Here is a 27,117-nt window from a genome sequence, read left to right as displayed (position 1 = left end):
GCTAGTAAGTGTTAAGTGTCTGAGGCAGGATTTGAACTCAGGTCCTCTGAATTCAGGGCCAGTGCTCTATCCACATCGCCAACCTAGCTGCCCCTAAAGATTCCTCTCTTTCCACCATCCCAGCCTCAGAGCCTAGAAACACCCACATTGTCACCCTAAGCTGTGTTTCCTTCCTTCCTCCTCCTCCTCCTCTGCCTTCTCTTCCTGGAATTCCTGTGTCATGGATCCAGCCCTGCGGGTGAGTGAGGCAAAGACAGAGAGAAAGCCCTTAGTGTCTGAAGGAATGAAGAGATGGGTCAGGACTGGCACCTCCATGTCCTCCTTTGTGATCTTTCCTGACCTCTGTATAAAACAAAAGGTGGGCAAATGCAGGGCTAGCCTGGGAGGCCTGAGTCCACTTAGGGATACTGGGACTCTAGGGAGCACACTCTGACCAGGAGTCCCAGCTTGCTGGGGTCAGTGAGAGGGTGCTCTCTGCTTGGAAAAGCAAAGGCTTCATGAACCAGATGGTGGTTGGTCCGACAGGTCACGCAGCAGGGGGCTCACGGGCGCCTTGACATTGATTGACAGCAGGAGGGGACCAGGGAGGGACAATAACCTCAGTTTAGAAACGGGCATCGTTAGGGCCTCACGTGTCCCACTCCCCACAGCGGTCACTTTTCCATCCCAGTCCCCCCCCTTCTCTGCTATGAAATGACCCCTTCCCTTCTGCCGCCGTCCACCGTGAGCCCCACAGTCCCAGCGCGGACTCACATCCGGACTGGGACGCGGGGGCCCGGGATGCCCGGACAGAGGCACGTTTGCAGGGTCAGTGTGGCCGCCGCATGGTGGACGCCGCTGATCTGCTTTTCTGTCTATTTCACAAGAGCCCGATGACGTCAGGGCTGATCCAGGCCGTGGTCTTGGCTTAAGAACAGCTGCGGGACTGACGTCAATGATTTTTGTTTTGTACTTTCCACCTCCTCTGAGTTTCAGGATTGCCACTGGGGTGTTTCATTGTGGATTGTGCGTGATTTTTCTTCTTTTTGGGAGGGGGGGGGTGTTGTGTCTCTGAATCCCCCGGGCACCAGACGTCGCCCTGCATGCGCCAGCTGGTCCCATTCTAGAGGTCAGTCATCTAGAGCCCTGGAAGATCAGAGGTCCTGAGGTTGGAAAGGAGAGAAGCGGAAGTGAAGTGCATTTTTAGGCCTTCTGGGAAATGTAGTCCCGGTGCCGCGCATGCCCAGGAGGCCATGGGGGCGGGGCTGTTGAAAGGCTCCTGGCTCTCAGTCTTCTTCCCCAGCTTGGTGCTCAGCCCCCCGAGCTGCGTCCTCTCCTTCCTGCTCCCCTGAGACTCCCGTTCAGGGTCAGTAACGCCCCTTCCCCCGGGGTCCTCAGGGGTCCGACTGTCCAGCCGAAGGGGACACGGGGAGGGTTTCCAGCAGAGACACCGGGCTGGGGGGGGGGGTCCTCCTCTTTCCGGAATTGTCCATTTCCAGGAGAGTCCAAGGGCACGACCCCCAAGGCCCGGGAGCCCCCGGCCCGGCCCCAGCGGGGTCTGCGGCGGCTCAGGCTGGGGGTGACGTCACAGGGAGGCGTGCGTGGGGGCCGAAGCTGGGACCCCGGGCAGGTGTGTGGCATGTAGGTGTAGGGCGGGGCCCCGCAGGTGAGGAGGCCGGACCCCCCCCCCCCAGCCCCCTCCGGGGGGCTTCCCCCAATGGAGCCTGAGACGGGGAATCCCCGTCGATTTTCCCATGTGCCACCTCCCCCTCGCGTGTCCAGAGTCCACGCGGTGACCCCCAGGGTCCTGTACCAGGGGTGGAAACCCGGGAGCCTCATGGTTGTGTTAATGACGTGTCCACAGGCAGAGAAGGCTTTCGGCAGAATACAGCGCTCATTGCTGTGGAAACCCCCCCAAAGCTCAGGTGTGAATGGCCATTTCCTTAAAATGATAAAGAAAAGGAAAAAAAGAGCCTCCCCCTCAAACCATCAGCCGGCATTGTTTGTGATGAGGCCCAGCTGGAAAACTTCCTAGTAAGATCAGGAATGAAGCAAGGATGCCCACTGCCACCCACCTCATCCAGGGTTTTATTGGAAATGCCAGCACCGGCCATGAGAAGAAAAAGAGCTGGAAAGAATCAGAATGGCCAACGAGGTGATAAAACTGTTTTGGCAGGTGATATTAATGCTGTTCTTGGGAAATCTTAAGGATTTAGCTAAAAAGTTAGTAGAAAGAACAATTTTAGCAAAGTAGCAGGAAGTAAAAGCACTTCTCCATATCATATTAAAAAACTGTAGACTGAATATAAAATATCTGGGATTATATCTACTGTGATGTTTAAAATTCTAACTGTGATGTCTCAAATCTAATGTGTGGTCACCTGAACTTGACCCCAGTGTGGGGGAGAAACTAGCTAAGATTTACTGATAAATTCAGCAAGAGTTTATGCTTTTAAATATTTATTAAAATGTATTAGAAGTTAGTGAAGAGAGAGAGGGTGAGAACATATCTCTTGTAGAATGGAAAACCCTAGATTAGATCTGTGTGGGATTGACAGAGAAAACCTCAATTTTTCTCTGTCCACCACCAAACCAAAGTCCCACACAAAAAAGAGGCCCATCCTGCAAACCAGCCTCACCTTCCTACTTCCTGTCTCCCTCCCTGAAAGGGGAGGTTCTTCAAGATGATTGGTTGAGGGTGGTCTCCTGTTGATGTTGTAGTTCACAGCTTCTGAGAACAACACCCCACTCAGGGCCAGCCAGGTGTGGTCTCAATTTAATCACCTTTAAGTAGGCTTTTAGTCAGTCTCACCCAATTCAATCAATTCCAAACCCATCTTCAGGTGGGGGCCCTGGGTGTCTGCCAAATCCCATTATTTTATCACACTACCAAAAATAAACTCAGGAACTAAAGGTACATAGTTATAAAACTGTTTGATAAAAATAAAGTCAGATTTCAATAATTCAGGAAATCCATTGTCCAATTCAGGACTATCCATTGTTTATGGATAGTCAGAGTCAATATCATAAAAATGACAATTTTACCTAATCTATCCAATACCATCTCAACTTAATTGCCAAAATATATTTTATTGAATTTACAAAAAAACAATTCATTAGGAAGAACAAAAGATCAAGAATATCAAAGGAACTAATGAAAAAATGTAAAGGAAGAAGGGTTAGCAGTACCAGATCTTAAGCTATATTATAAGGCAGTGATGAACAAAACTATCTGGTACTGGCTAAGAGCAGAAAAGTGGATGAGCACAACAGTAGATATACAGCACACAGGAGCACATGATTATAGTAACCTTGTGTTTGACAAATGTAAAGATTTAAGCTTTTGGGGTAAGAATCCATTTTTGGTAAAAATTGTTGTGATATGTAGAGAGCAGTCTGGCAGAAATTGGGTATAGCCCCATGTCTTACACCATTTACCAAGCCAAGATCAAAATGGATACATGTCTCCATATAGAGAGAGATATCACAAGACAGTTAAAAAACATGGAACATATGACCTGTCCGACTTGTGGATAGGAGAAGATTTTATTAATAAAGAAAAGGTAGAGAGCGTTGTGAAGTGGAACATGGATCATTTTGATTATGTTAAATGAAAAATATTCTGCACCAAAAAACCCAATGTACCCAAGATTTGGGAAGAAAGAAGTAAATTGGGAAAAAAATTTTCATCGTTCATCAGATAAATGTCTCATATCTCAACTTGGTCATATTTGTAAGACTTTGATTCATTATCCAATTAATCAAAGGATATGTACAGGCAGATATTCAATGAAGAAATCAAAACTATATATGGTCATATAAATATGTGCCAAATCATTATTGAGGAGAGATACAAATTAAAACAGCTTCGAAATATCATCACACATCTATGAGATTGACCAAAATGATAGAAGTGGAAAATGACAATGTTGGAAGGAATGTGGAAAAATTAAGATACCAGTCCACTGTTGTGGAGCTGTGAAATGATCCAACCATTTGTAGAACAGTCTGGAATTCTGCCCAAAGAGTTATAAAGACTGAGTATACCCATTGACCCATCAACATCACTATTAGATCTGTTTCTCAAGGTCATTAGAGAAAAAGGGGAAAAAAAGTCAAAACCTTATATATTCTAAACTATTTGTAGCATGTCTCTGTGTTGTGGCAAAGAACTGGAAGATGCGAGTATGCTCATCAATTGGGGAATGGCTAAACAAATTGTGGCATCTGGTTGTGAAGGAATGTTACCACTGTGCCACCTAGCTGCCCCCAGCCCATATTATATTAATAGCAGTCAGATAGCCAGCCAGTCAAACATCCACACATGAGGCCCCCAGTTAGATTAGGGCCCATTAGTCAGTTAAAATATTTTTACATAGCCCTTTGGGCATAGCTTCAAATTTCTCTCCAGAATGGTTGGATCAGTTCACAGTTCCACCAACAATACATTAGTGTTCCAATTTTTCCCCAACTTCTCCAACATTTATTATTTCCCTTTTTTGTCATATTAGCCAATCTGATGGGTGTCAAGTGGTACCTTGGAGTTGTTGTAATTTGCATTTCTCTAATGAATAGTGATTTAAAGCATTTTCTCATATGGCAATAGATAGCTTTGATTTCTTCATCAGAAAACTGCCTGTTCATATCCTTTGACCATTTCTCAATTGGGGAATGACTTGGATTCTTATAAATTTGATCTAGGTCCCTATATATCTTAGAAATGAGGCCTTTATCAGAAGTACTGGCTATAAAAATTGTTTCCTAGCTTTCTGCATCCCTTCTAATTTTGGATGCACTGCTTCTGTTGGTGGAAAACCTTATTAATTTAATGTAGTCAAAATCATCCATTTTGTATTTCATAATATTCTCTATCTTGTTTGGTCATAAAATGTTCTCCTTTCCAAAGATCTGAGAGGTAGACTATTCCTTCCTCTCCTAATTTACCTATGGTATCTCCTTTTACGTCTAAATCATGTACCCATTTTGACCTTATTTTAGTATAAGGTGTAAGATGTTGGTCCACACCTAGTTTCTGCCATACTACCTTCCAGTTTTCCCAGCAGTTTTTGTCAAATACTGAGTTCCTATCCCAGAAGCTGGAGTCTTTGGGTTTATCAAACAGTATATTACTAAAGTCATTTACTACTGTGTCTCCTGTGCCTAACCTATTCCATCAATCCTCTACTCTATTTCTTAGCCAGTACCAAATAGTTCTGATGACTGCCACTTTATAGTAGAGCGTCAAATTTGGTACAACTAGGTCATCTTCCTGGGCATTTTTTTTTAATTAGTTCCCTTGATATTCTTGACCTCTTGTTTTTCCAGATGAATTTTTTAATTGTTTTTTCTAGCTCTATAATATAATTTTTAGGTAGTCTGACTGGTATGTCACAAGTAAATTAATTTAGGTAGAATTGTCATTTTTGTTGTATTAGCTTGGCCTATCCATGAGCAATTGAATTTTTTCCAATTATTTAGATCACATTTGATTTGTGTGAAAAGTGTTTTGTAATTGTGTTCACAGAGTTCCTGGGTTTGTCTTGCCAGGTAGAATCCCAAGTATTTTATATTTTTTACCATTACTTTAAAGGGAATTTCTCTTTCTATCTCTTGCTGCTGAACTTTGTTGGTCATGTATAGAAATGCTGATGATTTATGTGGATTTATTTTATATCCTGCTACTTTCATAAAGTTGATCATTGTTTCAAGTGTTTTTTTTTTTTAAGTGAAGCAATTGGGGTTAAGTGACTTGCCCAGGGTCACACAGCTAGTAAATGTTAAGTGTCTGAGGCCGGGTTTGAACTCAGGTCTTCCTGACTCCAGGGCTGGTGCTCTATCCACTGCGCCACCTAGCTGTCCCCTCAAGTGATTTTTGAGCTGATTCTCTAGGATTCTCTACCCTCATCCTCATCTGCAAAGAGTCACAGTTTTGTTTCCTCCTTGCCTATTCTAATTCCTTTAATTCCTTTTTCTTTGATTGCTAAAGCTTACATTTCTAGTACAATATTAAATAATAGAGGTGATAGCAGACATCCCTATTTCACCCCTGATCTTATTCAGAAGGCCTTTAACTTATCTCTATTACATAGGATCCTTGCTGATGGTTTTAGGTAGATAATGCTTATTGTTTTAAGGAAACCTCCACCTATTCCTAAACTCTCTAGTGTTTTTATTAGGGATGGGTGCTGTATTTTGTCAAAAGTCTGCATCTATTGAGATAATCATATGATTTGGGTTAGTTTTCTTATTGATCTGGTTGATTATGTTAATAGTTTTCCTAATGTTGAACCAGCCCTGCATTCCTGGTATAAATCCCACCTGGTCATAGTGTATTATCCTGCTGATCACTTGCTGTAATCTCCTTGCTAATATCTTATTTAAGATTTTAGTATCAATATTCATTAGGGAAATTGGTCTATAAGTTTCTTTCTCTGTTTTTGCTCTGCCTGTTTTTTGTATCAACACTATTTTGGTGTCATAAACGGAATTTGGTAGAACTCTTTCACCTATTTTTCCAAATAATTTGTATAATATTAGAATTAATTGTTCTTCAAATGTTTGGTAGAATTCACTTTTTTTTTGTTTGTTTTGTTGTTGTTGTTGTTTGTTTTTTTAGTGAGGCAATTGGGGTTAAGTGACTTGCCCAGGGTCTCACGGCTAGTACCTGTTAAGTGTCTGAGGCCGGATTTGAACTCAGGTACTCCTGACTCCAGGGCCGGTGCTCTATCCACTGCGCCACCTAGCTGCCCATAGAATTCACTTGTAAATCCATTTGGCCTGGAGATTTTTTCTTAAGGAGTTCATTAAAGGCGTGTTCAATTTAATTTTCTAATATGGGCTTATTTAAGGATTTTATTTCCTCTTCAGTTAACCTGGACAGTTTGTATTTTTGTAAATATTTACCCATTTCATTTAGATTGTCAAATTTATTGTCATACAGTTGGGCTAAATAGTTCCTAATTATTGCTTTATTTTCCACTTCATTAGTGGTGAAATCACCCCTTTAATTTTTTTTTTTTTTTAGTGAGGCAATTGGAGTTAAGTGACTTGCCCAGGGTCACACAGCTAGTTAAGTGTTAAGTGTCTGAGGCCGATTTGAACTCAGGTACTCCTGACTCCAGGGCCAGTGCTCTATCCACTGCACCACCTAGCTGCCCCCAAAGAAAGCCTTTCATTCTTGATACCAGTAATTTGGTTTTCTTCTTTCTTTTTTTTAACCAAATTAACCAAAGGTTTATCTATTTTATTGTGTTGGGTTTTTTTTTTTTTCATAAAACCAGCTCTTAGTTTTATTGATTAATTCTATAGTTTTCTTGCTTCCAATTTTATTAATTTCTCCTTTAATTTTCAGGATTTCTAATTTAGCATTTAATTGGGCATTTTTAATTTGTTATTTTTCTAGTTTTTAAAGTTGCATGCCCAATTCATTGATCTCTTTCTCTTTTTTATTGATGTAAGCATTTAGACATATAAAATTTCCTCATAGAACTTTTCTGGCTGCATCCCATAGATTTTGGTATGTTGTCTCCTTATTGTCAATCTCTTGGATGAAGTTATTGATTGTTTCTATGATTTGTTGTTTGATCCACTCAGTTTCCAATTAATTTTCTGTCTACCTTTCCATGGCTCTTTATTACATGTAATTTTTATTGCATCATGATCTGAGAATGATGCATTTACTATTTCTGCCTTTCTACATTTGACTATGAGGTTTTTGTACCCTAATACATGGTCAGTTTTTGAATATGTGCCATGTACTGCTGAGAAAAGGTATATTCCTTTCTATCCCCATTCAGTTTTCTCCAGAAATCTATCATGTCTAACTTTTCTAACATTCTATTCACCTCTTTAACTTCTTCCTTATTTATTTTGTGGGTAGATTTATCTAATTCTGAGAGGGGAAGATTCAGATCCCCCACTAGTGTAGTATTACTGTCCATTTCCTCTGGTAACTAATTTAACTCCTCTAAGATTCTGGATGCTCTACCACTTGGCGCCTACTTGTTTAGTATTGATCTTACTTCATTATCTCTAGTACCTTTTAACAAGATATAGTTTCCTTCCTTATCTCTTTTCATTAGATCTATTTTTGCCTTTGCTTTGTCTGAGATAAGGATTGCTACCCCTGCTTTTTTTACTTCAACCGAAGCCTAATATATTCTGCTCCAACCTTTTACCTTTGCTCAGTGTGTATTTCTCTGCTTCAAATGTGTTTCTTGTAAACAGTATATTGTAGGATTCTGGTTTTTAATCCACTCTGCTATTCACTTCTGTTTTATGGCAGAGTTCATCACATTCACATTCACAGTTATTATTACTGTCTATTTCCCTCCTTTCTATTTACCCCCTTTGTACTCCTACCCACGCTTCTTTCACCTCCTCACCAACAATTTGTTTCTGTCCTCTGCCTCCCCTATTCTGCCCTCCCTTCTATCAGTCCTCCCCTTTTTCCCTTACCCTTTTACTTCCTTAAAGAATAAGCTACGGGGGGGGGGGGGGGCAGCTAGATAGTGCAGTGGATAGAGCACCGGCCCTGGAGTCAGGAGTACCTGAGTTCAAATCCGGCCTCAGACACTTAACACTTACTAGCTGTGTGACCCTGGGCAAATCACTTAACCCCAATTTCCTCACACACAAAAAATGAAGAATAAGCTATGTTTCTTTATCCAAATGAAGGTATATGTTATTCCCCCTTTGAATCAAATCTAGTGAGAGTAAGGTTGAAACAATGTTCACCCCTCCCTACTTTCCCTCTATCATAATAGGTTTTTTGTACCTCTTCATATGATGTAATTCACCCCATTCCATCACCCCTTTCCTCTTCTCCCCATAAAGTCCCTTTTTAAGCCCTTAATTTTCTTGATATCATCACATCAAAGACAGTTTATATTTATACCCTCTGTGTATAATCCTTCTGTCTGACCAAATATATAGACAGTTCTCAAGAGCTATAAGTATTATCTTCCTATGTAGGAATATAAAGAGTTTAACCTTATTGAATAATTTTTCCCCATTTACCTTTTTAAACTTCTCTTCAGTCTTGCATGTTAAGATTAAATTTTCTATTCAGTTCTGGTCTTTTCATCAGAAGAACTTGAAAGACCCGTATTTCATTGAATGTCCATCTTTTCCCCTGAAAGAGAATGGTCACTTTTGCTGGGTAATAGATTCTTGGCTGCAATCTAAGCTCCTTTGCCTCCAGAGTTATTTGGGATGTGACATATCATTTACATCTCCACCCATAGTATCAGATGGAGGTGGGGCTCTGGGACTGGGGTCATTGAGGCTCTGCCTGGTCCCCTCTCCTCTGGGATCCCCAGTCCCTTCTTCCTCCTGGGTCTCTACAGGAAGATGGGAGGGGCAAGAGGCCAAAGACAAGGAATTAGAGAGGGTAGGAGGTCCTTTTCCTGTTCTGGCCAAGCTCACTTCCAAGCCTTACCCTCTCTGTTGTCCTCCTGTTCTGGTTAGAGTCTCTCCCCTGAGGGCAGGTCATTTGCAAGTGCTCTGAGACTTCAAGCTCTGTAATTCCAGGTAGGCCAGTGTCCACCCTAGGAGGAAAACGCAAAGACAATGTCTCTCCCACTCTGAGACCCTTCTCCCTCCCCAGGCCAGTTTGCTGACCACCGAAGCCCCTTTCAAGGAGAGAGCCTGGAACCAGAGAGGATGGCCCCAGGGACCCAGAGACCCTCATCCCAGGTGAGTGCAGCCCACCCCCAGACCTGACCAGCATCAGCAAAGGTGGAATTCAGCAGAGCCAAGGAAGCCTTTACCTGTAACATGTACATTGTCCTCTCCAGGGCTGTCAGCAGAGCAGACATTGTCCTCCTTGTTCTGCTCATTTCCTTCTGCCTCAGGCCACCCCAGTCTTCCCTGCTCTCTCTGAATCTCTCTCATTTGTCATTTCTTAGGTCAAGTCAATGAGTATTTAGACAGTGGCTCCTCTGTGCCAAGTACTGTGCCAACCTACAGGGGATGCAAAGGAAGGTTTAAACAATAACAGTCCCTGCCCTCAAGGGTCTCACAGTCTCCTTGGGAGATAACATGGCAACAGCTGGGTCCACACAAGGTCTCTACAGTATGAATGGGAGGCCCCCTCAGAGGGAAGGCCCAAGCAGTGTCAGGAACCAGGAAAATCTCATTTTCAGAAGGTGAGGATTTTGCTGAGATGTGAAGGAAGCCAGTGCTGGGGGCCTTGTGACATGTTTCTAGGGGCTAGCTCAGCCAAAGAATTGGAGGCGTCTCACAAATCTTGTGTTAAAATGGAAAATCATTCACTTCTTTGTACCTAAGTCCCATTTTACCCCCATTTTTTAAGGATACACCTGAGCAGGGAAGGCCACAGGGAATGCTTTATTCTTGTCCCCTATCATGGTGGGCTGAGCTAGACCTCAGGGCCAGATGCCCACACCTGCCTCCAAGTGGGTGCTGACAAAACCCTGAGCATTGCTTAAGTCTGGATGTCGTGTGACTGTAAATCAAAGAGAATCTAGAAGTAGCCTGGCTGGCTATTCATACCTCAGACAGTGGGGCCACCCACTGAGACTGAGGATCCCGACAGGAGAAAGCAGAGTGTACACCCCACCTGGGAAATCCAAGAGCCACATGACCAGCCCACCTTTTTACCTGCCTGATGACTTTTACTGGGTTCCAGCATCATAATGTTGGGAGACTTGTGACCTGGATAAGGAAGCCCCTCACCCATGAATTGGAGGCTCATCACAAACCTTGTAAAATGAAAAGTGATTTATTAGGAGAGAGGAATATATGACCAGGAGACAGAATCACTGCTGAAAACCTGTCTCCCCTGGTAAGAGAAGAGCTGGTCCTTTCTATGTTTACACACAAAAGCTGTGTGCAAAGCAGTTAGGAGGGGCAAGACCACTGGCAGGGAAACAACTGGTAAGGAGTGCCTGGGGAGGAGTAGCACCCACCCTCATCAGTGTATCATCTTTGTTCCTTGCAGACCAGAGTCTTTTTACTCAGCGACACCATATTCTGGAGATGGGAGGTGGAGCTGCTTTCCCCTTGGGAAACTTTAATGATTCCTTGGGGTTTAGGGTCCCTCCTCCCACAACACCCGGAGGCCCAGGTGAGGAGGGGGTCAGTGCAAGCATGAGAGACAGTCATTGGAAAGGCACAGATCAGGTGATGGAGGGTCTTGGTCAAGGATCATCCAGGAGGCCAGTGTCCCCAGGTCAGAGAGAAGAGGACTGAGGTGCAAGAAGACAGGACAGGGTTATCTGGTATCTGCTGTGTGCTGGGAGCCATATAAACATGATCTCCCATGATCCTGTTGGGACATTTGTCAGGGTCCTTCCTAGGGACGGCCAGAATAAAGGAGCACAAGTTTCAGCCAGACAGTAAACTCTGGTTTGTCTATTCTCTCTGAAGAGTGACGTCCTCCCTGAGTGGGTGATGGACATGTGTGTCTCAGAGTTCCACAGATGATGGAAAGACAGTCTCCCCTCCTGAGTTATATGACCTAACCTTTGGGTAGCATGGGTTAGGTCTTATTATCATAGACAGGCTTACAAAGAGGTTTTAGATAAGTTTGGGTTGGGGCACAGAGATAGAAAAAGGTACTTTTTAATCATAAAAGTATTTTATTATTTTCCAGTTACATGTAGAGATAGTTTTCAACATTCCAGGGCAGGGCAGGGCAATAAGGGCTAAGTGACTTGCCCAGGGTCACACAGGTAGTAAGTGCCAAGTGTCTGATGCTAGATTCCAACTCAGGTCCTCCTGAATCCAGCTTAATCCACTGAGCCAATTAGCTGCCACTCAACATTTGTTTTTATAAGATTTGTAATTTTTCTCCCTTGCTCCCCCCCTCCAAAGACAGCAAGCAGTCTGATATAGGTTATATAAGTACTATCATGTTAAAATATATCTGCTTATGTAATGAAAGAAGAATTAAAACAAAAGGGAAAAACCTCAAAAAGGAAAAAAGAAAGACAAAAACAGTAGAAGCAGTATAGTGCCATCTGCATCTAGATTCCACAGTTCTTTATTCTGAATGTGGAGAGCATTGTCCATCATGAGTCCTTTGTAGTTATCTGGGACCATTGTGTTGCTGAGAAAAGTTAAATCTATCACAATTGATCATCACACAAATTTGTTGATCCTGTGTATACAGTGTTCTCCTGGTTCTGCTCATCTCACTCAAAGTCAGTTCATGTAAGCCTTTCTAGGTTTTTCTGAAATCTATCTGTTCATCATATTTTATAGCATAATAACATTCCATTACATTCATATATCAGAATTTGTTTAACCATTCACCAGTAGATGGGCATCCCTTTAATTTCCAATTCATTCCAACCACAAAAAGAGTATTTATATATATATCAGGGCAGTGTGGTTTAAGTGAGTTTCCCAGGGTCATACAGCTAGTGTCAAGTGTCTGAGGCTGGATTTGAACTCAGGTCCTCCAGAACTCAAGTCTGGTGCTTTATCCACTGCACCACCTAGCTGCCCCAGCTATAAATATTTTTGCAGATGTGGGTCCTTTTCCCTTTTTTATGATCTCTGGGATAAAGACCTAATAGTGGAGAAAAGTTACATTTTGAGCAAAAGTAAAAACTGTGAATTGAGACTTAGACTTGAAAGTTCAGATACAAAGATGTTTAGCATTGGTACTCAAAACCAGTCTAAAGAAGATAGGAGCAGCTTGAGTAGTCAGGGAGTTAATCCCCATTTGCTAAGCCCTTTGTACTTCCTTGGACAGAATAACAGGACAGGAAGTGAGTCCTGTGTGTTCTCCTTAAGTGACTGGGGAAGAGAGGTCCTGAAGGGGACATTCATTCAGTACCTTGATTTAAAAACAACCAGTCTAGCATCAAATGGAGCTAATGATGTTTTCCCAAAAGTTCACTTTAAGGACCATGAGCCACTTGGTACATCAGAGCCTGAGTGTTACAAGTTGGGGGATGAGAATGTAAAAGATGTCCTTGTGCTTCCCAGAGTTAAAGGAGGAAAGAGACTGGTTGGGGATGGCATAAAGATGGCCAGAGAACAGCAGGAGGGGGACAAGGGTTGGGCCTGTGGAAAGTTCTTCCCAGTGAGCATGGCCAGGGCTCTGGGGGGGCTCTAGAGGGCTGAGTGAAGCAGGAATCATGGCATGTTCAGGGAAGAATAGTGCCCCTGGGGTGAGGGCTGCCAAGGCCTTTTCAGGGCTGCTTTCCCCTTTGATGTCTACCTGGTCCAGCCAGGCCTCCCCTGGCTCCAAGAAGCTGCATCATGCACAGCAGCCACAGCCCAGTCAAGTATTTCAGCACAAGGACTAACCAGGTTGGGGTTAACTGAGGTGGGGGGGGGGCAGGTGTCTACCCCAAGCGTGTGAAGACGTCCCCCTGTGGAATGGGTGGATAAGAACACTTTATCCCAATGGCCATGAAGGCAGCTGAAGCAGGTGCTTTGGAGCACTGAGAGCTTGCTTGGACATTGAAGACCAAGGTATTCCCCTGACAAGCCCAGGCCATGCCCTGCAGCTCAAGCCATCACCAGGTACCTTGACTGTTCTGCCCCGGACTGTGACAGCTCTGGAAGCAGGAGTGAGGCTGGTGACTTGGTGCAGCTCTGACTCAAATGCAAGTTCTGAATGAATTAGAAGACATCTCCCATAGCACTTTACTCAATGTCCTGTGACGACAGGCGCATGATGTAGTAGCAGATTCACTGGGAGGTATAGCTACTACCCTGCACACAGGTGGCCTAGGCCCCAGCCCTCTTCTCCCTGAAAGCAGCAGGGGTACATGGCAGCCCCCTGGCTATCTTAGCATTGCTGGCCAGATTCTTATGCACTGGTCCCCTCTTGGGATGAGGAATGGGATAGAAAAGATGCCCTAAAAATCATCTGCTTACTCCACCTTGGCGGGATTAGCACAGCAGGCGGGGATCCCACCTTCCTGTCAAAACAAAAAACAGAAAAAAAAATTCTGCACGGGTGATTCCACTCCCCATCAGTATATGAAATGTGGGCACCCATAGGGACAGCAGACAATCAAGTAGGCCTGAAAGATGAACAGAAATGAAAGAGAACTCAGGCAGATCACATCCCAACAGCAGCCCTAAGTACGACATGGCTGGCCAATGAAGGCCAGCTTCCTGAAGCTGGAGCTGGAGACACTTTTTTTTTTTTCTGGACTGGTCACAGTGAAGGGGAGCCCAGGGAATCTGGCATAGGTTTTGCCATCAAAACTAATCTAGTCACCAAGCTTGTATGCCTACCAAGAGGAGTGAATGAAAGGCCTGTGACAATGTGCTTGCCTTGCAGAAAAATGCCAAGGCTATGGACCAAAGACCTATGGTGCATCTCAACTACTCAGTGAGGAAGGGGACACACTGGTAAATGATAAGGACATGATCCTGGAGAGATGAGCTGAACACGTCCATAATGATCTCAACAGACTGTCATCAATCAATCATGAAGCCACTGGTCATTTACCTCAGGTTGAAGTCAATCCCTCTCTAACCAGATTTCCAACTGAGGAAGTTTGAGTGCCATTAGCTCCTCCCCTCTGACAAAGCAGCTGGTGCTGATTTTATTCCAGCTGAGATTTACAGTGTGTGGGTCCATTGCTCCTACAAACCTTGGCTAACATTTTCTGGAGTATATGGAAAGAGGAAGTTATCCCCCAGGAGCTCAGGGATACCTCCATTGTCCATGTGTATGAAGGTAAAGGAAATGGATTGTCCTGTGACTATCAGAGGAGACTCTCTCTCCATCATTGCTGGCAAGATTCTTTCCACAGTCCTCCTAAACCAGCTGAGCCTTCCCATGGAAGATGGTCATCTACCTGAGAGCCAGTGTGGCTGCAGAAATGGCTGAGGAATGGTCAGTGTGGTGTTTGCTCACCGACAATGTGAAGTATAGATGCTGATTGAACCATACTATTTCTTTTGTTTTTGGTGCTGTTGTTTTTCTATTTTGAGGTTTTTCCTCATTGCTCTGATTCTTCTCTTATAACATGACAAATGCAGAAATAGGTTTAATGTTTTATACACACACACACACACACACACACACACACACACACACATATAAAAAACCTATATCAGATTGCCTACTGTGTAGGGGAATGTGTAGCGAGGGGAGGGAGGGGAAAAATCTGAAATTGCAAAGCTTGTATAAACAGATGTTGAGAACTGTCTTTACATGTAACTGGGAAAAAATAAAATGCTTTTATCAGAAAATAAAAAAAGAATGCTCTTCTTGCTTTTATCTAGGTAGGACTTTGTTTCAGCCTTTCAGGAAATTGACTAAGTTTGTTTTCTTTTTTCTCTTCTCAGGGATGACTAGTAATGTCCCCCCCCCCACCCACCCCCCCGAGTTTACAGTATTTGCCAACTTCTCATAAATTCTTTATAAAATTTCCTTAACATATCCCTTATGACATGTAACATATCATTTCAGGTGAGGAGACATTTCATATTACCTTGCTTTCTTCTCCATAGTTTGATACTTCACTCACAGAGAACATACCTTCTCCGGGTGAGCCTATGGGTAAAAGCATTGCATATTAAGACCCTTATTCAACTTTTATCATTCTAACATGATTCTCAGTTCAAATATAAAATGCTTTTCTCAATATTCCATTGGACTCTTGTTGGATGTGGTTTCAAGTGTTGTTGCTGACTCTCATAAATATATAAATTTTGGTCAAATGCCTTCTGTGCTTCAGTTACTTCCTATAAGTTGATGAGGGTTGGATTAGGTGAATTCTGAAGTCTTTTTCATCTCTAAATCATGTGATTTTTGATGGCTCAGGAGATGGTGACATTCAAGGATGTGGCTGTGGATTTCTCCCAGGAGGAGTGGCACCTCTTGGACCATTCTCAGAGAGAGCTGTACAAGGAGGTCATGCTGGAGAATGTCCAGAACCTGCTCTCTGTGGGTAAGGACTGTGGGGTCCAAATTTAATATAGGGAGAGTTAATTGACTGGCTCGCTATAATATTGGGGTCCCAGAAATAATGAGGCACCTCTAGGTACAAAGCTCCCTCCCCTCAGAACTGGCTTTTTAGGTATTTCTCCCAGGCCAATAAGAAAGGAGCCTAACAGCCTCTTTTCCAGAAATGAATCAAGTCTTATTAATGGGAATAAAATAAACAGCAAAGGTGAAATTAATAGAATCAAAGACAAGGGAACAGGGAAAGAGAAATATGGATAATCCTCCCAACTCTAACCTAAGTCTATACAATCCCCAAACTCTCTTCCAGTTCAGCTTATTCAAAAGAGCCGGGCTCGTATGTTAACTCACCCCCTGGGGCTCATTGCTTCAGTGGTACAAACAGCTTACAGCCAGGGCACAAAGGACTTGTCTGCTGCTGCTGCTCACACCAACGTGACTCTGGAAGAGAGCCAGCTCCCCTCAGGGAGCATTTCATCTTCCTCCCCCAGAAGGGGAGGTCCTTCAAAACTGCCTCTGGAGAGTGGTTTCTCCTGCTGACCTCAGCAGCACAGGGCACTCAGGGCAGGCCAGGTGTGGCCCCTCCCAATGAGTCAGCCAAATTCCAGTAATCTCACCACAGGACCTTTGCCTCTGGTGACTCTGAGCTGCTGACATGGCAGCTCCCTGCTCCTCATCCTGCCAGGCCTAGCAAGTCTATCCTGATGCTTCCTGCTTTGTTGCCTCAAATTCCAGTCCAGATGTTGGGAAAGGAAGGAAATGGAGCCTGCTTTATATCTAGCACTGGGCAAAGTGTATTATGCTCATTGTCATTTGACCTTTGCAACAACATCCCTATGAGTTGGGTAGTATTATCATTCCCATTTCATAGGTGAGGTAACAGGCAAACAGGTTACACCACTTGTCCAGGGGGACACAGCTCCCATGTGTCTGACACTGGTTTGAAATGGTCTTAGTAGCTCTAGGCCCTGGGCTGTTACCACTACAGTACCACAGCCTCCAATTTCTAGATGATTGAAGCTAGGCAGTGTTCCCATCCTTCCAGGAAAGAGGTGAATAAAGGGGAAGTTTTCTGATACCAAATGGCCTGTGTGATCTCAGGCTGCCTCCAAAGATCCCAGCAATCAATACCTTGGGAACTGTCCTTGAGACATCCTGGGAACCATCCTGTCCTCTTTGCTTGCATGTCTTCTTTCCAAAAGGAGGGCTAAATTGTACATTTCTCTCTATTCTCTTCCCTTCCTTATTCTACATTCCTAGGATTTCCAGTTTCTAGAGAAGATTTGAGCTATCCTTTCCAGGAAGGGGAATCACCAGGCATGGTAGAGCACAAAGGTCTGAGGGACTCCTGTCCAGGTGAGTGACATAAATCAGGTGTATGAGGGCTCTTATGACAGGAGGTCTCCTACCTGTTGTGGTGCAGGGAGTGCTGGACTTGTGGGCAGGAAGGTCTTACTTGGAATTGGTTTTTAGACCCATTTCAGCAGTGGGATCCTGTGCAAGTGACTGAAACTTAGAGCCCCAATTTCCTCATACAGGGGAGCAAGTCAAACTCCTTGACTTTTCAGTTTCCTTTGTGGCATTTAAAATTAAATGGGAGGGACCTATTTCTGTCCCAAGTTGTAGGGAAACTTAGCTGGGCTTTTGAATATATTGCTACTTAGAAATTAGAGGCTATAGCACCAGTTTGGGGCATTAAACATTTATTAAAGCATATTAAATGTTAGTGAAGATAGAGCACATGGCCCCAGAAGTTCAGAGGGGTTAGCGATAGAGGGCCATGTTGCTTGCTGCTCCTTCAGAGTCCCAAGGCCAAGAGAGAGCGTCTGCAAGCATAAGCTCTTTGAGGTCAGGAGGAGAGATGGCCCTTACACCCTGCTTCAAGCTAATTGGCCAGCATCATTCAAATCTCTTGGTTCATCGGACTAGAGGGTGGTCTGGAGCTGTATGTGCTGACGTCAGAGCCCAGAGGACAGACCCTCTGGGGGGCAAGGCTTTTCAGGTGTGTGTTGATTTAACTTCTGGTGTCTGTATTCACAGCCCAAGGTACAATTACATTTCCTCTGAAATTCTCCTGACTCTGGGCTGGCCTTAAGAAAGGGCAGGCAAAGCTCTCTGGGTCCCCTATAACCGCATTAATTTCTCACATCTTGTCATTTTGTCATTTTGTCATTTTGAACGTTGGGGCATGAAACTCTACTGAAAGCATCTCAAATGGGCAATTGTTTCCTAGTTTTTATTTGAGTCAATAAACATTTCTTAAGCACCTACTATGTCCCAGACACTGCTAAACACTGGGAACACAAAGAATGGCAAAAGATAAGCCTTGCTCTCAAGGAGTTCAGTCTAATGGGGAACACAGCATGTAAACAAGGATCTACCAACCCAATGCAGTTCTCTGTAATAATGTCAAAATATGCTGCCTAGGCTCTTTTTTTTTTCATGTTCCTCATGTAGTTTAACTATTTTTTTATTGTGTGAGGCAATGGTGGTTAAGTTACTTGCCCAGGGTCACACAGCTAGTGTTAACTGTCTGAGGCTGGATTTGAACTCAGGTCCTCCTGACTCCAGGGCCTGTGCTCTATCCATTGCGTCACCTAGCTGCCCCTTAGTCTAATTATTATTAAGTTGTTCCTCCTGGATATATTTTTCAGGTTTTTCTGAAAAGATAGTTTGTTTTCTTCTACTTTTATATTCTTTTCATTTTGCTTTACTTCTTCCTCTTGTCTCATTGAGTCATTAGCTTTCCTGTGTCTAATTCTGATTCTTAGGGAATTAGTTTCCCCAGTCAGCTTTTGCCTCTTCTTTTCCATTTGTCCAGTTGTATTTTCTAAGGCATTATTTTCTTTTTCCATATTACTGACTTTCTCTTTCAGAACTCTCATTTCTTCCAAGAGGGTTTTTTGATATTGAAACCAATTCTTCTTACCCTTTGAGACACCACCTGTAGGTGTTTTATCATTGTTCTGCTCTTAGTTTATGCTTTATTCCTCCCTGTCACCATGGTAATTTTCAATGGTGATGGTTCTTTTCTATTTCATATTCATATTATATCCTCTTTTTTGCCTTTTAAGGTTGAATTCTGCTCCTGGGGTACAGCATGCTCTGTCCCAAGCTTCTTTTGCTGGGGGCCAGGGGCCCAGTCATTAGCTTTTTGCTCTGAGGCCTCAGCTCCTTGCAGCCTCCTCACTGCACTGGAGTAGCCCAGCCCCGTTGGTCCTGTTGGGTAACAGAGACCCCAGGTGGCACATTACCTTCTGAATTGAAGCCAGGGGCCTCACAACTGGCCTGTTGTGCTACTACCTTGCTGAGCTTGGACTGTGGGTCCTCAGCTGCTGATCTGTGCTGAGGGTAATAGCCCTTTGGTGGCTTGGCCAGACACCCTCTGAGCTGACTTGTCCTCCCCTTTGACCCTGGTGACCCAGACCTTTCCTGAAGATCTGCCAGGATATCTTAAGTCAAAAGATTGTTTCACTCCATTTTTTTTGCAGGTTTTACACCTTCAGAAAATGTTCAAAAGCCTATTTTAAACATTTATTCTGAGGAAAATTTGGGGGAGCTCAGGCAGCTTGCTGGTTTCATTCCCCAGTCTTGGCTCTTTATCTATTTTTTTGATTAAGTTATGTCATGGGGCAAGTCACTCAACTCCAATTCCCTTAAATATCCTGAGCCATCTCCAGTGCTGCTGATCTATATCTTGCCACTGGACCCATGAGATCACCCTGAATGAATGAAGGACAAAGAACGACCTTCCCTTAATCTCTGAATGGGCATCGCCTCAGATGAACTGAGCCCTGAGAAAGACCTTACTTGAAAAGGCAAAAGTCACTCACTGCCTTTGGGATCATCTCCAGTGGTCCTGATAAACATCGAGCCACTGAACCCTGGTTGGTCTGGAGGAGAGAGTGAGGTTGGTGCCTTGGCACAGTCTTTCCTCACTCAAATCCAGTTCATTGTGAGTCATGACATCACCTCCCCAATATCTTGGTCCTCTTCGAGAAAGAAGGATGAACAAAAAGTACCAAAAATAATTGTTGTGTAGAGATAGAAAAAATGCAAATTTTATCTGGAAGAACAAAAGGACAAGAATATGAAGGGAACTAATAAAGAAATGCACAGGAAGGTGGCCTAGCCACGCCCAATCTAAAAGTATATTATAGTGCAGCAGTCCTCAACGTTCTCTGGTAATGGCTCAGAACTGCCGTGCAAGATCAGGGGAATAGGTTATGCACACCAAACAGAGGAGTCACGCACTAGAGTATATAGTTTGAGAAGCCAAGAGATTATGGCTTCTAGTATAAGAACTCCCTATTTGACAACAACTGGCTAACAGATAAATTGTATTGCAGAGCCTAGATATAGACAAACATCTCACACCTTATGGCAAGATACAGTCAAAATGAGTACATGAGTTAGATATAAAGGGTGCTACCAGCGGCAAATTAGGAAAGCAGAGAGTACTTTGTCAGATTTGTGGACAGAGGAAGATTTTAGGCCCAAACTAGAGATAGAGAAGATCAGGAAATGCAAAGTGAATCATTTTGCTTACACTAAATGAAAAAATGCTTGCAGAAGGAAAATCAATGTAACCAAGATAGAAGGAAAGCAGAAAGATGGGGAACAATGTTTTATAGCAAGTGTTTCTCAAAAAAGCCTCATATCTCAAATATAAAGAGAATATAACCACATTTATAAGAACACAAGCTATTCCCCTATGGATAAATGGCCTATGAATATGAACAGGCAGTTTTCAAGGTCAGGAATCATAGTTACCGCTACTCATATGAAGAAGTGCTTTAAATTACTTTTGAGTAGAGAGATGAAAATTAAATCAGCCACCTAACACCTCTCAGATTGGCTGATACAACAGAAAAGGAAAATGATAAATGTTGGAGATGTAGGAATATTGGAACACTAATGAATTGTTGCTGGAGTTGTGAACTGATCCAAAATCTGTCCAGAGCAATTTGTAACTATACGCAAAGGGCAATAAAGCTGTGCATAGTCTTTGATCCAGCAATGCCAAATAGATCATAAAAAAGAGACCTACATGTACAGAAAAGATTTGTAGCTGCCTTTCTTGCAGTTCCAAATTATTAAAAAGGGAAGAAATGGCCATGGATTGGGGAATGGCTGAACCAGTTGTGGTATATGAATGGAATACTATTGTGCTTAAAAAAATGATAAACAGGCAGATTTCAGAAAAACCTGGAAAGACTTAGGGGACTGAATCTGAGTGAAGTGAGCAGAAGCAGGAGAATGTTGTACATAGTAACAGCACCATTGTGGGGTGATCAACTGTGATAGACTTAGCTCTTCTGAGTAATACCATGCTCCATGACAACTCCAAAGTTCTCATCATGGTAAATACTCTCCACATCCAGGGAAAAGAACTGTGGCCTCTGAATGCACATTGGACCATCCTATTTTGACTTTTTGAGGGGTTTTTTTGTTGGTTTTGCTTTTTCTTCCCTTTTGTTGTGATTTTTTTTTACATGGGACTACTGTAGAAATATGCTTAATTTGATATATAACATATATATCAAATTAAGCATTTGATATATAACATATATATCAAATTAAGCATTTGATATATAACATATATCAAATTAAGCATATTTCTACATTAGTTCCATGTATATATCATATATCAAGTCATTTTTTTAAATCTTAAAAGTATTTTATAGGGGCAGCTAGGTGGCGCAGTGGATAGAGCACCGGCCCTGGAGTCAGGAGTACCTGAGTTCAAATCCGGCCTCAGACACTTGACACTTACTAGCTGTGTAACCCTGGGCAAGTCACTTAACCCTCATTGCCCTGAAAAAAAAAAAGTATTTTATACTTTTCCAGTTACATGTAAAGATAGTTTTCAACATTTGGGTTTTTTTTTTCTTTTTTTTTTTCTTTGTTTTTTTTTTCAGGGCAATGAGGGTTAAGTGACTTGCCCAGGGTTACACAGCTAGTAAGTGTCAAGTGTCTGAGGCCGGATTTGAACTCAGGTCCTCCTGAATCCAGGGCCGGTGCTTTATCCACTGTGCCACCTAGCTGCCCAACATTTGTTTTTATAAGATTTTGAGTTCTAAATTTTTTCCTCCCTGCTGGATATGGAGAGCATTTTCCATCATGAGCCCTTTGGAACTATCTTGGATCATTGTATTGCTGAGAAGAGCTAAGGCGATCACAGCTGATCATTGCACGATGTAATAGGCAGTTCTTCATATATATATTTCTTATTTTCTAGTAGCATGTAGAGATAGTTTTCAACATTTGTCTTTAAAAGATTTGTAGTTTCAAATTTTTTCTCCTCCTCTGCCTCCCCTCAGTCCCCCTTCCCCGAGGCAGCAAGTAATCTGATATATATTATATATGTACAGTCACACTAAACCTATCTCCGCATTAGCTGGGAAAAAAGAATCAGAGCAAAAGGGAAAACCTCAAACAGGGAATAACACAAACACTCAAGTGGGTATAGTAATATATTTTGCCCTCAGTGGAAGTGGGAGGGGAAGGGGAAAAGGGGAGGAGAGGTGAAGGGAGTGAGGGCAGATTGGGGCAGGGAGCAGTAAAAAGGAAAATACTTTTGAGGAAGGTTAGGGTGAAAGAAGATAGAAAATGGAGTAAATATCAAGGGGAGGGAACGGGATGGAGGGTAATACAGGAAGCAATAGTAAGTGTGAAAGAAATGATGAGCAGGATGCCATCAGAAGGTCTTATGGAAAATGCAAACCATCAACAGAGGAAGAGCTGATAGTGTTTGAATACAGATTGAAGTGTGGTTTTGTTTATTGGTTTCTCTTTCTGGAGTTGTTCTGTCTGTTTCACAATTTGACTAATGTGAAGATGCCTGGCATGACTGCACATGTGTGACTAATTTGAATGGCTTGATTCCATAGGGATGGTGGGGGAGGGAGGAAGAAAAGTTAGAACACAAGGTTTTTTAAAAAATCAATGTGAAGAAATAATGAGCAGGCAGATTTCAGAGAAACCTGGAAGGACTTGCATGAACTGATGCTGAGTGAGATGAGCAGATCCAGGAGAACGTTGTACACAGTATCAACAACATTCTGTGTTGATCAACTGATAAACTTGACTCTTCTCAGCAATACAATGTTCCAGAAGCCTTCCAAAGGACTCATGATGGAAAATGCTCTCCAAATCCAAAAAAACCAAAACAAAAAACCTCTGGAATCTAGATGCAGATTAAACCATGCTATTTCTACTTTTTTGGGGTGGGTTTGTTTTCCTCTTTTGAGGTTTTTCCCTTATATCACATTGCTTATTATATTGGGGAGGGAGGAGGGGATAGAGGGAGGAAGAAAACTTTGGAATTCAAAATCTTACAAATACAAATTTGAAAAGGCTTTACATGTAACTGTAAAAAATAAACTACTATTAAGATTGGTGAAAAATTATATATATATATATATATACATATACATATACATACACACACATATATATATATTTAAAGCGGGTTTTTTATGGTTCCAAATAATTGGAAACTGAGGCAATGCCCATCATTTGGGGAATGGCTGAACAAGTTGTGGTATAGGAATGTAATGAAATAATAGTGTGCTATATGAAATGACGAGCAGACCGATTTCAGAAAAACCCAGAGAAGGCTTCTATCAACTTATCCTGAGTAAAATTGAGCAAAACCAAAACCTTGTACACCATAACAGCAACATTGTGCGATGATCATCTATGAAAGACTTAGCTCTTCTCACTAATACAATGATCCAAGACAATTCCAAAGGACTCATGATGGAAAACGCTATCCATATCCAGAGAAAAAATGATGGAGTCCAAAGGAACACTGAGACGTGCGATTTTCACATTTTTTCTGTTTTTTGTTTCTCATGGTGTGAGTGAGATTTTCCCCACCCCTTAAATGTACATGATTTAACAGTAGTAGTAATCAGTTTATAGACTACAAACTGTGATTTAAATGATTTAGATATTCTTTAGTTGGTTAAGAAAATGATAATGAAGTAACTAAATAGATATTGAAAGGATCTAAGGGAAAGGCTAACTTGCCTACTCGACAAGCTTAACCAAAGGTATAACTACCTGACTTCCAATTGTGCTTAGGCATAGCCACCAATCAGCTTAAAGATCAAATAATTAAAATAGTACCTTCTGAGGTATAAGGGAACAATGAGAGCTGGAGAGAAGTTGGAAAGCCAAGCTTAACCAATATAGTGGAATGTCTTGATAGCTCGGAAAAATATCAGAAAAATATAGGCCAGAGAGGATACATCCAAGATGGCAAAGGTGCAATCCAGTATCTGGTTTCATATGTTATGAGCCTGTTACTTAGTAACAGTGTTATTTAAAACAATATGTAGAATTGCAAGTGCCTATGCTAGTACTTGATGGTTTCTTTCCCCCTAAAAGTATTCCATACTTGTTGTATGTGTACCACTTCAGTTATGAGAAATAGTGGGAGGAGTCATTTTCTCTAAATATTCCTGAATCCTGAGGCTTAGGGTCTTTGGGTCCTAGAACTGAGACCAGTTTTATTGTAGGAAAGTATCCTCTCAATAAACCTATTTTCTTTTCCCTTTCTTTGTCTAACACTGCAACTTTGACATTTTCACTATGGTGCCTTTCCCCCTTTGACCTGTTTTTTCTTTAACAACATGAACAATATGGAAATGTATATACATCATTCCACATATATAAGCTATATTAGATTGCTTACCATTTTGGCAAGGGGGAAAGGAAATGGAGGAAGGGGAAAAAATTGAAACTCAAAATTGTGTGGGAAAAAAATTTTGAAAGCTACCATTACATGTAAATGGAAAAAAACAAAACAAAACAAAAAAAACCCTTATTTTTCCAAAATAAAATAAGCCATCTTGCAGGTGTTTCCAAATATTCATTCTGCCTATTGTAAATGAAAAATTCTTCATTTTGACTGAGGAAATAGAATATGAATAAGTTTACATTATGCCACATGACAAAAAACATATGTTTAGGTGTATGTATCTTTCTGTTAATACATAATTGTTTTCTTCAGGTGGAGAGACCACGTTGGTTGTGAAGAAGATGGCTACAAAGTTGAACATTTCTGTGGAAGAATTTGGCCAGCATAGATTTGAGAGTGATGGTGCAAAGGCCTTTGGTTGGAACTCCAATCTTATTAGGCATCAGAACATTCACAATGGAAAAAAGTTTTATAAATGTAATCAGTGTGGAATGGCTTTCACAGAGGAATCCCCTCTTGTAGTACATCAGAGAATCCACACTGGAGATAACCCTTATGAACGTAATCGGTGTGGAAAGACATTCACAGAGAGTTCCAGGCTTGCTCACCATCAGAGAGTCCACACTGGAGAGAAACGTTATGAATGTGATCAGTGTGGAAAGGCTTTCACAAAGAGCTCCAATCTTGCAGCACATCAGAGAATCCACACTGGAGAGAAACCTTATGAATGTCATCAGTGTGGAAAGGCTTTTACTCAGAAATCCCATCTTGCGAAGCATCAGAAAATCCACACTGGAGAGAAACCTTATGAATGTAATCTGTGTGGAAAGACTTTCAAAGAGAGAGCCAATCTTGCTGCACATCAGAGAATCCACACTGGAGAGAAGCCTTATGAATGTAATCAATGTGGAAAGACTTTCACAGAGAGATCCAGTCTTGATGCACATCAGAAAATCCACACTGGAGAGAAGGCTTATGAATGTAATCAGTGTGGAAAGGCTTTCACAGAGAATTCCAGTCTTGCTCAGCATCAGAAAATCCACACTAGAGAGAAACGTTATGAATGTAATCAGTGTGGAAAGGCTTTCACAATAAGCTCCAATCTTGCTGCACATCGGAGAATCCACACTGGAGAGAAACCATATGAATGTCATCAGTGTGGAAAGGCTTTCACACAGAAAGCCCATCTTGCTAAGCATCAGAAAATACACACTGGAGAGAAACCTTATAAATGTAATCAATGTGAAAAGACTTTCAAAGAGAGATCCAATCTTGCTGCACATCAGAGAATGCACACTGGAGAGAAACCTTATGAATGTAATCAGTGTGGAAAGGCTTTTACACGGATCTCTAGTCTTGCTGCACATCACAGAATCCACAATAGAGAGAAACTTTATGATTGTAATCAGTGTGGAAAGGCTTTTACAGAGAGATCCAGTCTTGATGCACATCGCAGAATCCACAATGGAGAGAAATCTTATGAATGTAATCAGTGTGGAAAGGCTTTCAAAGTGAGCTCCAATCTTGCTAAGCATCAGAGATTCCACACTGGAGAGAAACCTTATGAATGTAATCAGTGTGGAAGGCTTTCACAGAGAGTTCCTGTCTTGCTGCACATCAGAGAATCCACAATGGAAAGAAACCTTATGAATGTAATCAGTGTGGAAAGGCCTTCACAGTGAGCTCCCATCTTGCTAAGCATCAGAGAATTCATGCTGGAGCAAAACCTTAGGAATATAATCAGTGTGGAAAGGCTTTCACATGGATCTCTGATCTTGCTGCACAACAGAGAATCCACACTGGAGCAAAACCTTATGGATGTTATCAATGTAGAAATAAATTCATAGAGAGGTCTATTCTTGCTCAGCATCAGAAAATCCACACTGGAGAGAAACCTTATGAATGTAATCAGTGTTGAAAGTCCTTCACCCAGAGCTCCAGTCTTGCTGCACATCAGAGAATCCACACTGGAGAGAAAGCTTATGAATGTAATCAGTGTGGAAAGTCTTTCACAATGAGCTCCAATGTTGTTGTACATCAGAGTATCCACACTGGAGAAATCTGAGAAATATATATAGTAAAACTTTCAGGTAATATTCATATTCTATAGAAATCTTATCACTGTTACAAATTAGAAAATATCTTCAGTTGTCATTCAGAGCTTGTTCAAATTTAAGGAATTCATTTTACTTTTTTTGCCATTTATTTAGAATTTTATTTTCCCCACAATTACATGTAAGAACTATTTTAAAGTTCATTTTAAAACATTATTTTTTCTATGCCCAAATTGCTATGGGACTGTGCATCCCCTTTGACCCAGTAATACCACTACTAGTTCCGTATCCCAAAGAGATCATCCAAAAGGGATGTGATGGCTAAAACTATATATGTGTGGTCATCTGTCCCCAGTTTGGGGAAAGCTAACTATGACAACAATTTAATAGTTTAGGTACTTAACATTTATTAAAATATATTAAAGGTTGGTGAAGAGAGATGAAGTTTGTCTTATATAATAGGAAGA

The 27,117-nt window shown here is 42.0% G+C and overlaps 1 protein-coding gene across 1 annotated transcript; it reads left to right on the top strand.

Moving 5' to 3' along the window:
• The first annotated feature begins 1,000 nt into the window (after window positions 1-1,000).
• LOC122746604 (zinc finger protein 883-like) lies at window positions 1,001-26,751 on the top strand. The gene is made up of 6 exons (XM_043992348.1): window positions 1,001-1,345; window positions 1,844-2,155; window positions 9,587-9,675; window positions 15,746-15,872; window positions 17,147-17,242; window positions 24,909-26,751. The coding sequence occupies exons 2-6, from the start codon at window positions 2,026-2,028 to the stop codon at window positions 26,276-26,278; spliced, it is 1,812 nt and encodes a 603-aa protein (XP_043848283.1). The 5' UTR covers window positions 1,001-1,345; window positions 1,844-2,025; the 3' UTR covers window positions 26,279-26,751.
• The last annotated feature ends 366 nt before the right edge of the window (window positions 26,752-27,117 follow it).

Source organism: Dromiciops gliroides, chromosome 3, assembly GCF_019393635.1.
Source record: "Dromiciops gliroides isolate mDroGli1 chromosome 3, mDroGli1.pri, whole genome shotgun sequence".
Taxonomy (NCBI): domain Eukaryota; kingdom Metazoa; phylum Chordata; class Mammalia; order Microbiotheria; family Microbiotheriidae; genus Dromiciops; species Dromiciops gliroides.
The sequence above is the reverse complement of the archived record's forward strand: the minus strand, read 5'-3'. Positions and strand labels throughout refer to the sequence as shown.

Coding starts and splice junctions, on each gene's coding strand:
- LOC122746604 (XM_043992348.1), top strand. CDS start 2,026: ATGAAGCAAGGATGCCCACTGCCACCCACCTCATCCAGGGTTTTATTG. Junction 9,676..15,745: donor CCCAGAGACCCTCATCCCAG/GTGAGTGCAGCC, acceptor TTGATGGCTCAG/GAGATGGTGACATTCAAGGA. Junction 17,243..24,908: donor TCTGAGGGACTCCTGTCCAG/GTGAGTGACATA, acceptor TGTTTTCTTCAG/GTGGAGAGACCACGTTGGTT.